The following is a 12,680-nucleotide window of genomic DNA, read 5'->3' as shown; positions in this document are numbered from 1 at the left end:
TCCATCAATAACTGATACAACACATAGACCAAAAAATTACTAAGAACATAATGAATTTGAATAATACTATTAAACAACTGGACCAAGTTGACAATGTAGATCACTCTAAAGAACAACAGCAGAATACACATTCTTATCAAGTGCACATAAAGCATTTACCAAAACAGACATTTACTGGCCATAATAAAGTATTACATAAATTTTAAAGTCATAAAAACATTCTCAGACCACAATGAAAATAAATTTTAAAAAATTAAAAAACTCTAGAAAAATGATAAAACATTAGGAAACTAGACGGCATTCTTCTAAATAACCTATGAATCAAAGAAAAACACACACAAAAAAACATAATCAAAAAGGAAATTAGAAAGCATTTTGGCCGGAATAAAAATGAAAACATATTATATAAAATTGAGGGGATATTGCAAAAACAATAGTATTTAAGGAACTTTAGAGTGCTAAATGCTTGCATTTGAAAAGAAGATAGTTCTCAAATCAATGACCTCAGCTTCCACATTAAGAAAAACAGAAAAAGTGCAAACTAAGCCTAAAGCAAGCAGAAGGAAGGAAATAAGGACCAGAGCAGAAATTGTTAAAGTAGAAATCACAAAAACAGAAGAAAAAAGACCAAAAGCTGGTCTTTGAGAAGATTAATAAAACTGATAAACCTCTAGTCACAATGATCAGGAAACAAGAGAAAAAGTACTAATAAAGGAAATGTCACTACACATTCTATAAATATAAAAAGGTGAATAAAGGACTAGTATGAACAAATTACTATCAATACATTCTATAACTTATATGAAATGGACAAATTCCTGAAAAGACAACCTACCAAACCTAAAATAAAAAGAAACAAATTAAGTAGCCCCATTTTTTTTTTTCCCCCAGAGACAAGGTCTCACTTTGTCACCCAGTCTGGAGTGCAATGGCATGTAACTTCGAGCTCCTGGGCTCAAGCGATCCTTCTCCTTCTCAGTCTCCCAAGTAATTGGGACAACAAACACACGCCACCATACCTGGCTAAAATAGCCCTGTATTGATTACAGCAAGTGAATTTATACTTTAAAAACTTAACCAGAAAGGAAACATAAAAACAAGCAGATCCAGATGGTTTCACAAGTGAATTCTACCAATATTTAAGAAAGAAATAATACTAACTCAACACAAATCTTCCTAGAAAACTGGTGAGAAGGTAACAAGTCTGAAGCCAGCATTATCCTCATATGAAAATGAGACAAAGACATTACAAGAAACATAGACATAGGTGATAAATTATAAACAAAAACTTAGTAAATCACATCCAACAATATAAAAAGTAATAATACATCATGACTAAGAAAATTGTATCCTTAGTCATGACTAGGGAGATTTTATGCAAGGTTGGTGTAATATTTGAAATGTGAAAATCAATCAAAATAACCATATTAACAAACAAAATATGCACATATTTATCTCAATAGATGCAGAAAGAACATTTGACAAGATGTAACATTCATTCTAACACAGGAAAAGAGAAAAATTACTTCAGTACAATTTTTTTAAGCCTTTAAAAAAACTACAGCAAACGTCATACTTGAAGGTGAAAGACTAAATAAATGCTTTACACCTAAGTTCAGGAACAAGGCAAGCCAACACTGTTTGCTCCTCTCACTTCTATTCAATATTATACTGGAGGATCTAGCCACGGCAATCAGGCAAGAAAAAGAAAAAGAAGAAGAAAAAAAAAGTCACCTAGATTGAAAAGGTAAAAGTAAAACTGTCTTTATATATAGATAATATGATCCTATAAGTATAAAATCCTAAGAAATTCATATTTAAAAACTAGAGGCCAGGCACAGTGGCTCATATCTGTAACCCCAGCATTTTGGGAGGCCGAGGTAGGCATATCACTTGAGGTCAGGAGTTTGAGATCAGCCTGACCAACATGGTGAAACCCCATCTCTACTGGAAAAAAACATATATACAAAAAATTAGCTGGGAGTGGTAGCAGGCACCTGTAGTCCCAGTTACTCGGGAGGCTGAGCCAGGAAAATTGCTTGAACCTGAGAGACAGAGGTTGCAGTGAGCCAAGATGGTGCCACTGTACTCCAGCCTGGTCGACAGAGCAAGACACCATGTAAACAAAACAAAACAAAATAAAAGCCTACTAGAATTAATAAACAAGTTCAGTAAGTCCACAGGATAAAAGTTAATATTCAAAAATCAATTGTATTTTTATATATACACCAGCAATGAACAATTCAAAAATAAAATTAACAATACTATCCACAATAGCACCAAAAATAAAGAAAGAACTTTAATAAAAGAAATGTAAGATTTGCACAGAGAAACATTCCATGTAAATGGATTAGGAGGCTCAACATTGTTAAGAAGTCAACTCTCCCCTACTTGATCTATTAAATTCAATACAATCCCTATCAAAACCCCAGCAGGCTATTTTACAGAAATTATCCACAGATCCAAAAAAGTATATGGAAATGCAAAGGATCTAGAATATCCAAAACAACTTCAAAGAAGAACAAAGTTGAACAGCTAACACTATCTGATTTTAAGAATTATAAAGCTATAGTGCTATGGTCTGAATGTGTGTGCCCCTCCTACAATTCATATATTGAAATACTAACACCTGCAAGGTGTTAGGGGGTGGGGTGTTTAGTGGGGTGACTGGATCATAAAGGTAGAGCCCTCAAGGATGGGATTAGTACCTTTATAAATTAGGCCTAAGGAAGCTCATTTGCCCCTTCTACCATGTGAGAACACATGGAGAAGGTACCATCTATGAAACAGAAAACAGGCCTTTACCAAACATCAAATCTACCAGTGCTTTGATCTTAGGTTTTCCAGTCTCCAGAACTGTGAGGTATAAATTTCTGTTGTTTTTAAGCACCCAGGTTATGGTATTTTGGTACAGCAGCCCAAATTGACTAAGACATAATGGTAATCAAGATAGTGTAGTACTGACATAAAGATAGACAAACAGGTCGGTGGAAAATAGACTCGCACATATGTGGTCAATTGATTTTTGACAAGGATGTCAAAGCAGTTCAGTAAGGAAAGGACAGTCTTTTCAACAAATGGAGCTGGGAAAACTGAATATTCACATGCAAAAAGATAAATTTAAACTTTTACCTCACATCATGCACAAAAATTAAGCCAAAAGAGATCACAGACCTAAATGTAAAAGCTAAAACTATAAAAATTTTAGAAGAAAGCGCAAAATTGTAGTGACCTTAAGTTAGGCAAATATTTGTTAGATACGAAACCAAAAGACAATCCATATAAGAAACAATAAGTGAATTAGACTTCTTCAAAACTACAAGCCCCAAACTACAAGAAAATATTTACAAATCATATTTCTAATGAACAACTTATATGCAGAAAATATAAAGAACTCTCAAACCTCAGTAATAAGAAATCAACCCAATTTAAACATAGGCAACGGGTTTGAACACGTACGTCACTAAAGAAGATATGAATAGCAAACAAGCACATGAAAAGATGTTCAACATCATCGGTGACTAGGAAAATGAAAAGTAAAACTGGAATGAGATACACAGCTAAGATCAAAGGCTGGTCATACCAAGTACTACCAATATGTGGAGGAAACATACCAAGTACTACCAATATGTCATACCAAGTACTACCAACATGTGGAGGAAACTCATACACTACTAGAAAGAATGCAAAATGGTACAGATACTTTGGGGAAATGATTGGTAGGCTCCTCAAAACTTAAACATATCTCAATATATGATTTAGTCATTCCCCCTCTAGGTATTAATGTAAGGAAAATAAAACCACATATCCATACAAAGATTTGTACATAAATGTTCAGTCATTTTATTTGTAATGGCCCAATACTGGAAACAACTCAAATGCCTATTAACAGGAAAATGGATAAGGAAACTGTAGTAGACCCATACAATAGAGTCCTAATGAGCAATTTTAAAAAGTGAATTACTGGTACATGCAACAACATGGATAGATTTCAAAATAACTATTCTGAACAAATGAAGGCAGACAAAATAGAGTGTGTACTGTATGGTTCCTTTTTAAATATTCTAAGAAATGAAAACCAAACTATATAGTGACAGAAGGCAGTTTAGTAGTTGCCTGGAGATAGAAGATGGAAGATCACAGAGAGGTGGAAGACAGGGATTACAAAAAGGCACCAGGAATTTTTCAGGGGTGAAAGACATGTTCATTATCTTGATTGTAGTGATAATTTCACAGGTGTGCACATATATCAAAATTTATCAAAATAAATATTTTAAATAAGTGCTGTTGGATGTTAATTGTATCAAAATAAACCTATTAAAAAATAAAGAGAGTAAGGGAAATTCTTCTACATGGCAATTAAACACAATATATAATCCTTTATTTGGACCCTGGATCCAAAATAAACAAGGTTATAAAGGACATTTTTGTAATAAATTTGAAAACAGAGTATGTATTTAGTTTTATTAGTGTATCAAAGTTTAATTCCTTGGGCATGCTAACTTGGGGTTGTGCTGGAAAATACAGTTCTTAGAAAATACATGCTTAGATATTTATAAGGAAATGTTATGATGTTACAACATGCTTTCAAGTGCTTCATCAAAAGAAAACTTTATATAAATATGTTCATACATATACACATAGAAAGACAGAGCCAGAAATAGAGACAGCAGAAGCCCAGTCATGACAAAATTTTGGCAATTTGTGAATCCAGGTAAAAAGTATGCAGGAGTTCATTATGTTATCATTTTAACTTTTATACAGGCTTGAAAATTTTTTTAATTGGGTAAAAATTTGATTTTATAAAAATTTCAACTTTCAGCCAGGCGTGGTGGCTCATGCCTGTAATCTCAGCACTTTGGGAGGCCAACGCGGATGGATTACGAGGTCAAGAGATAGAGACCATCCTGGCCAGCGTGGTGAAACCCCGTCTCTACTAAAAATACAAAAATTAGCTGGGCATGGTGGCGGGCACCTGTAGTCCCAGCTACTCAGAAAGCTGAGGAGGAGAATCACTTGAACCCAGGAGGTGGAAGCTGCAGTGACCCAAGATCCCACCACTGCCCTCCAGCCTGGTGACAGAGCGAGACTCCAACTCAAAAAAAAAAAAAATTCCACTTTCAATGGCTTGAAGGTAGAGTCCACATCCTTTTCATTTTTATATCTCTGGCATTTACCAAACAGAAGAAAATCTTCTTAAATGAGTGATTAAATGAAGGAATTAATACATAAATGTATTAGCATATAAATATAAAATGATAAGGAATAGGTTCAGAATAATCTGATATTGAAATATCTGAGACCTTTCTTTGATTTCTTTGTTTTCCATATATATATATGATGGAATACTACTCAGCCATAAAAAGGAATGAATTAATAGCATTTGCAGTGACCTGGATGAGACTGGAGACTACTATTCTAAGTGAAGCAACTCAGGAATGGAAAACCTGAGTTATGTTCTCACTGATATGTGGGAGTCAAGCTCTGAGGACCCAAAGGCATAAGAATAATACAGTGGACTTTGGGGATTTGAGGGGAAGAGATTTTGAGGGGAAGAGTGCAAGGCAGGTGCACTCTTTATATACTCTTCTACAGTTTCTTTATCCACTTGTTTATTGATGGACATTTGGGTTGGTTCCACAATTTTGCAATTGTGAACTGTGCTGCTATAAACATGCGTGTGCAAGTATCTTTTTCGTATGACTTCTTTTCCTCTGGGTGGATACCCAGTAGTGGGATTGTTGGATCAAATGGTAGTTCTTTTAGTTCTTTAAGGAATCTCCACACTGCTTTCCATAGTGGCTGGACTAGTTTACATTCCCACCAGCAGGGTAGAGGCATTCCCTGAGCTCTGTATCCATGCCAACATCTACTGCTTTTTTTTCAATTTTTTTAAAAATTTTTTGATTATGGCCATTCTTGCAGGAGTAAGGAGGTATCACATTGTGGTTTTGATTTGCATTTCCCTGAAAATTAGTGATGTTGAGCATTTTTTCATAGGGTTGTTAGCTATTTATATATCTTCTTTTGAGAATTGTCTATTCATGTCTATTCATGTGCTTAGCCCACTTTTTGATGAGATTGTTAGTTTTTTTCTTACTGACTTGTTGTAGATTCTGGATTTTAGTCCTTTGTTAGACATATAGATTTTGAAGATTTCCTCCCACTCTGTGGGTTGTCTGTTTACCCTGCTAACTGTTCCTTTTGCTGTGCAAAACCTCTTTAGTTTAATTAGGTCCCAGCTATTTGTTTTTATTGCATTTGCTTTTAGGTTTTTGGTCATGAAATCCTTGCCTATGCCAGTGTCTAGTTTCCTTCATTTCTTATGGTGACATTCTTTATTTTTATATAATTTTTGTGGAAAAATCCAAACTTATATAAAAGTAGAAAGAATTGTTCAATATTTCCATGTACCTATCAACTGGTTTGAACGATCATCAACTCATGACCAACCACGTTTCATCTACACTTCTATCTACCTACTCCCTATTCTTTAGATAATTTTGAAGCAAACCTCAAATATCACGTCATTTCAGCTGTGAATATTTCTGCATTTACCTCAAAAATAAAGAGAACCTCAAAAAAAATCACAGTCTCATTATCAAACCTATAATATAACAAGATTTCCTTAATATCAAATATCCTGTCTGGGTAAAATTTCTCAGATTATCTCATAATTTCAATAGTTGATTTTCAAAAAAAGACCTAAACAGCATCTATACAAATACATACTAAAATACTAATCCTTACTAATCCCAGGTACTTACAACATAATTTATTCCCACAATCATCCATCACTTCTTCACTGGTAAGACACAGGAAAAACAGAAAGGAAGGCTGAGTATTTTGCACACCATTGGTCCAGAAAGACCTCCCACTCGGCTCTCACTCTCACCTGATGGTATAAAACAGACTGCAGGTTCAGCAGCTTAAATACTACTTTGTTACTCCTGACACAAACCTCCACTATTCGTGATTTTTTAAATTAATTAACAGACTAAAACCCATATTAGAATTATTTCCCACGAACAACAACAGCATTGATGATAGTCAAAGGGAGTTGTTAAGGCACATGATGGCAAACAGTACCTGAATTCCCCATATTTGCCAGAACCCCCAACAAACCTCTGGATGTCTCCTAAGAGATAAATCTCAGAGCATTATTTATTTCCTAATATATACAATTAAAAAGATTTTTAAGATATATTATTTCCTTTATACTACTTAGTGCAGACACAAAGCTTTATGGATTCACAAAACTGTTTTATAGCTAAACCTAACCATGTGTTTAACCAACTAAAGGTATTCAGAATTTAACCTGCAATAGGAAGGTAAAATCTGTGTATTTTGCATTTAAGTACCTGTTATTTTATGCTGCTGTCAAGAAACACTTCTAATTGAAATGCATTCACCTCTTACTAGAGTGACAGCCCTGAGCAAGAGGCTTTCTTTGCTCACTGCTTCAAGCCTGCATTACCTTAAAGAGTTCATGACTTTGGAAAGAGTTAAACGTAAAAAGAGAAGGGTATCAGCAAAGCTTTTGGAATTGTTTTCCCACTTCCAGCTTTTTATTCCCTCTTTGCACTGTTCTCTGTTTCTTCCCTCAACCCTCCTTTCTCCTCCCAGTCATCTGCTAGGCATTTTACAAATGATAGGATGTTAATGTAATATTGCTACTGGCAAGAATGATCAATGGATGCCAAGTGATGCCAATGGACAGAAGGTTGTTGGAGGATAGGTTATCCACACATGCCAATGTATCTCTCTGCAGTTAGTTATCAGTTACATGGGGTAAAGGTACCTTCACAATGGAGAGATCTGGCAGTCACTACTTGACTTAAGTAATCAAACTTGACTGAGCACTGAGAGTAAGACAAGCCAACTTAATGTGCCTCCCGGTAGGATGCAACATAAAGTATACATCGTCATCTATGAAGCAGTCCTGTCAAAAATGTTTGACCTGAATCTAGTCGAGCCTCTAGAACTATCCTTAAATTTACAGGAAATATAGGGGATAGATTAGGGACAAGTTAAATAGTAGTCATGAGAATGCAATCAGACAATCCAGCATATGAGAAATTTTACAAGAAAACTGTACTCTTGGGGAAAAAAAAAATACAGTAAAAAGTAGGAGGACTGTTCTAGATGAAAAGATTAAGAGTCTACCGACACAACAATCAAATGCAGTATGTTTACATTGATCGGATCCTGGTTCAAAGCAACAACAATGATGGAAATGATGGACAGAAAAAAAAAAAAAAACAACTATTAGGTTGGTGCAAAAGTAACTGTGGTTTTTGACATTATTTTCTATTGTAATAGTAAGAATAAAAATCACCTAAGTAAAAAATTTTTTAAATTTTGCCTTACCTTTAGCTAAAGCTTCTTTATATTTCTCTTTGGCAGAATTCATTTCTTTTATTAATTGTCTATAGCTGGATTTTAACTTCTCCAATTCTGTTTTTGTAACCTGTCAAAGAAACAAAATGCATAAATGTTTTAAAATGTTTAAATTTAAATTGCTCAAGAACTTAAATTCCAAAGTATTAACTGATGTGTACTTTACTACTTACAGGTCAGAGTTGTTCTTTAATATACAATTATAGAAAATAAACTACAAATATGTTTTTAAAATCAGTACTAAATTCAATAGCATGTGAAAACAAACAAAAGAATAGCAAATCAGGCCAGGCGCAGTGGCTCACGCCTGTAATTCCAGCATTTTGGGAGGCTAAAACAGGCGGATTACCTGAGGTCAGGAGTTCAAGACCAGCCTGGCCAACACAGCAAAACCCTGTCTCTACTAAAAATACAAAAAATAAGCCAGGCTGTGGTGGCACACGCCTATAATCCCAGCTACTCGGGAGGATGGGGCACAAGAATTGCTTGAACCCGGGAGGCAGAGGTTGCAGTGAGCCAAGATAACACCACTGCACTCCAGCCTGGCTGAAACTTGACTCGAAAAAAAAAAGGCAGCAGGGAAAGGGGGTGGCAAATACAGAATAACACTGCCATTATCTAAAATTCAAAAAAAAATTAACTTGGTAAGTGCAGAAATATGTTCTGTAATTAAAAATACAATTAAGATATTATTTCTATGGAACAATGACACAAATGCAAGTCCTTGACTGTAGTCAAAAAGCCATTTAAATGCAATTTAAGGAAAAAATACGTGTACCAGATATTGTCTACAGATCTTCAAATTTGCCATTTCAGAAGACTAAGAAAGAGAAAGCATCAAAACGTTGCAAAAGGGGTTATCAGCAACTTGGAAGATAATCTCAAACCCCTTTTAAAGAAATTCTGTATCATCAGTGTTCTCGATGACACAGATGATGACACTGTCTGAATAAACAAAAATAACTACAATATAAATATAAATGAGTTTCAAATTATTCCCCATTCAAGAAAAATCTCACTGGTTAACTTTGTAAAACTATTTTGGTAAAAGACTGATACAAAACTTTTTTGTTGTTGTTTTTTTTTTGAGACAGAATCTCGCTGTGTTGCCCAGGCTGTTAGGGCAATGGCATGATCTAGGCTCACTGCAGCCTCTGCCTCCAATGTTCAAGCAATTCTCATGCCTCAGCCTCCCAAGTGGCTGGGTTTACAGATGTGCACCACCACACCTAATTTTTGTATTTTTAGTGGAGACGGGGTTTCACCATGTTGCCCAGGCTGATCTTGAACTCCTGACCTCAGGCGATCTGCCCACCATGCCTCCCAAAGTGCTGGGATTACAGGCATAAGCCAGAAAACTTTTTGAATCGATTGCTCAAATTGACAACACTGGAACCAATCAGTCAAGTTTCACATAATAAAAAGATAAATCGACATTATATACCTCCCGATATAAAACTGCAGGAAGTGTATACTACCACCTATGATGTATTCTTGCCCAAAATACCCAGCCAGACCCAATCTTATCAAGTCTCTAGATTTAAATTCCAATTTATAGAAAACATTAAAGATGAAGGAATATGTAAACCACATCATAAGATGCTAACAGAAAAACCCAAAATGAAGGAAATTCAATTATATAGAGCAAATTATCTAGTTTCTTCCACAAATAAATAGCATTTTATTAAAAACTGGGCAGGAAGGAGAACCTACATATTTTTTTAAAGTATCATTCAAATGCAAGGTATAGATGGTATCTGGATCCTGACTGAAACCAACCAACTATAAATAAAAGCTTAAACAACAACCATTTCAACAAAGAATATTCAATAACATGAAGGAATTATTATTTTTAGGCAAATTAATGATATTTAGTTACATTTTTAACAAGAACACTTATTTTAGCTATACATTCTAAAATATTTATGGATAAAATGATATCTTTAAAATGATCCAATGTAAAAAAAAAAAAAAAGTGGGTGGGAGTATAGAAAACACAGAGACTATTCAGGTGATGGGTAGGTAGAAGTTCATTTTACTGTTCTCTCTTCTTTTATACATTTACAAATTTCTACAATAAAAATAATTTGAAAAATGTCATTCAGAGAGACAGACTCCGAATGTAGGGAAAATTAGGGATTTACATGTAAATTTAAGAATACCAAAAGTAATTTTGCCTATATTTTCTTTTTTATTTATGCAAAGTATTAGATAAGACAAATTTAGTTTTAAAAGACTCAGAGAATGATTTCAGTAAATAAAAACTAAAATGCCTAAGTGATAAAGCTTTGTGTCATAGTTTAATTGGGAGCCTCTTTTTTCTTTCATATGAGTATATATAGTAACATTACATCCTATAATCAGTGTTTTATGTTCAATCAGATATTACTTATTAGAGACCATAAACCTATTTCTTGTTGGGAAATGACAAATACATAATTTTTAAAGTCAAATAAGGTAAAATATTTCAGTGAATTTGGAAAACAATTTCAAGAAAGAACTTCAATATGGAAAAACGAACCTTGATCATCTCTGCCTCTATCTGCTGATGAACACCTAAGTAACTTTTCTTCACCTGCTGCTTGTCCTTAATCATCATGGTGAGCCTGTGTAAAGGTCCAGAGTTCAAGTCCTCTGCATGTGTCTTCATTATCCTACTAAGTTGTTCTGTCTGCTGAATCATAAGTAGCCAAGACTAAAAAAAAAAAAAAGAAACAAAATTAACATTTGCATTAAAGGTTTCCATTTAGCTGTGCTTTAAGAGTTCAAAAATTTAAATATTTAGTTTTACATAAATTATTACATTAATATAAAAAATAGATTTCTGGCAACTGTGTAAAGATCTATGAATGGTTTATATTTAACGTCTTCAACTTCAACTACACATACTTCAAAATTCTATAATCAGAGACTACACAGAAAACTAAGAAAAAGATTAGGGGACTCTGTAAGAGTCCACACTTGTAGTCTTCACTTTATCAATTCTCATTTGTTTTCCAGCACACTGAAATATTGCTCTGCCACACCATTCTAATGCCCCACTATGGTCTTCAGTTCCTAATGGTCAAATGCAACAGACATTGTTCCATCTTCATCTTAACCTGCCTCTCTCTGTGGCATCTGATCCTGCTGACTCAACTTCATTCTGAAACTGTCTTTTGTGGAGGCTCACTTAGTTTCCTATTTTCAACATTCCTGGCTTGTTTTCCTCCCTTTCTAAAATTTCCTTTTCAATCTTTGGTACCTGTTCTTTTGTTGCCTGTGAGAATACTGGCATTTAATGGATTTCTATCTATAGCCCTGTTCTTTTCCTAACAAATATCTTTACATCTCAATAGTTCTTCCAGCACAATACACCAAAGGGCACAACACACTGCCTCAATAGCAAGAGGCACATAATTGTAGGTTTGGGATCAGTGGGCATACGGAAACTGCTAGAAGAATAAATCATTATTAGACTTCCTGACATATATATACTGAAAAAAAAAAAAAAAAAAGAAACAGAGGAATGCTCTTCACTATAAGTATTCAATATTCTATTCAGAAACAATATTGAAGATCTATGATAGGGTGGATCCAAAAGATATTTTTTAAATGAGCGAAGTCTGGTTTCAGATACTGATAATAATAATTTTCTACTCTATTATTTTTGATCTGTGAATGAATAGGATTATTTTCTTTCTGTTAATATTCCAATGTAATCAAAAATCAAAATTTCATAAGCACTGAAGCAAAATTACAGCCTACAGAAAGCAAATTCTTAGTCATAATACATACTTGCCAGGATCTGACTTGTCAATCTTGTTTTTGATACACTGTATTGCATGTTTTTAAAAAAATAACAACCTTTGAGAACAGTTATTTAGGGACGGGACTCATTTTTAGTTGTGAAATGATATGATGAACATGGAACATTATGTGTGGCCTATAAACCCATCATATTTACTTTTTAATATGAAAATATAATCACTAACTTGCTCTTAACACCACAAAGCAATTTAAAACTAATGTAGTCCTTACTTCAAAATCTAAAATTTAACAAAGATGCAAACAGTATAAAACTATACAAACATGGATTAAAAACATAAACTAAATGGCTATAATATATGTAGCTTTGCCTTTTTCATCTAGTATTTTCGCTTCAAACTATGCAGTGTTGGAGAAACATTCTATGGCATGTGCAGAATATTAATGCTACAAAAAAAATAAAAAGTGAGAGGAGACAGTCTTCTTGCTTTATCTTCAAAAATAAATATTATTTAAGTGCTCTGTAGCAGTAA

The 12,680-nt window shown here is 34.1% G+C and overlaps 1 protein-coding gene across 1 annotated transcript in view; it reads right to left on the bottom strand.

Annotated features, from left to right (window-relative positions):
- Nucleotides 1-12,680, bottom strand: part of FER (FER tyrosine kinase) — a 448,142-nt gene that overhangs the window by 345,048 nt on the left and 90,414 nt on the right. Inside the window, 2 exon segments of the mRNA XM_017960295.3 lie at nt 8,371-8,470; nt 10,922-11,095. Coding sequence (XP_017815784.3) covers nt 8,371-8,470; nt 10,922-11,095 — 274 coding nt within the window.

Source organism: Papio anubis, chromosome 5 (genome assembly GCF_008728515.1).
Source record: "Papio anubis isolate 15944 chromosome 5, Panubis1.0, whole genome shotgun sequence".
In the NCBI taxonomy this organism is placed as follows: domain Eukaryota; kingdom Metazoa; phylum Chordata; class Mammalia; order Primates; family Cercopithecidae; genus Papio; species Papio anubis.
The sequence above is the reverse complement of the archived record's forward strand: the minus strand, read 5'-3'. Positions and strand labels throughout refer to the sequence as shown.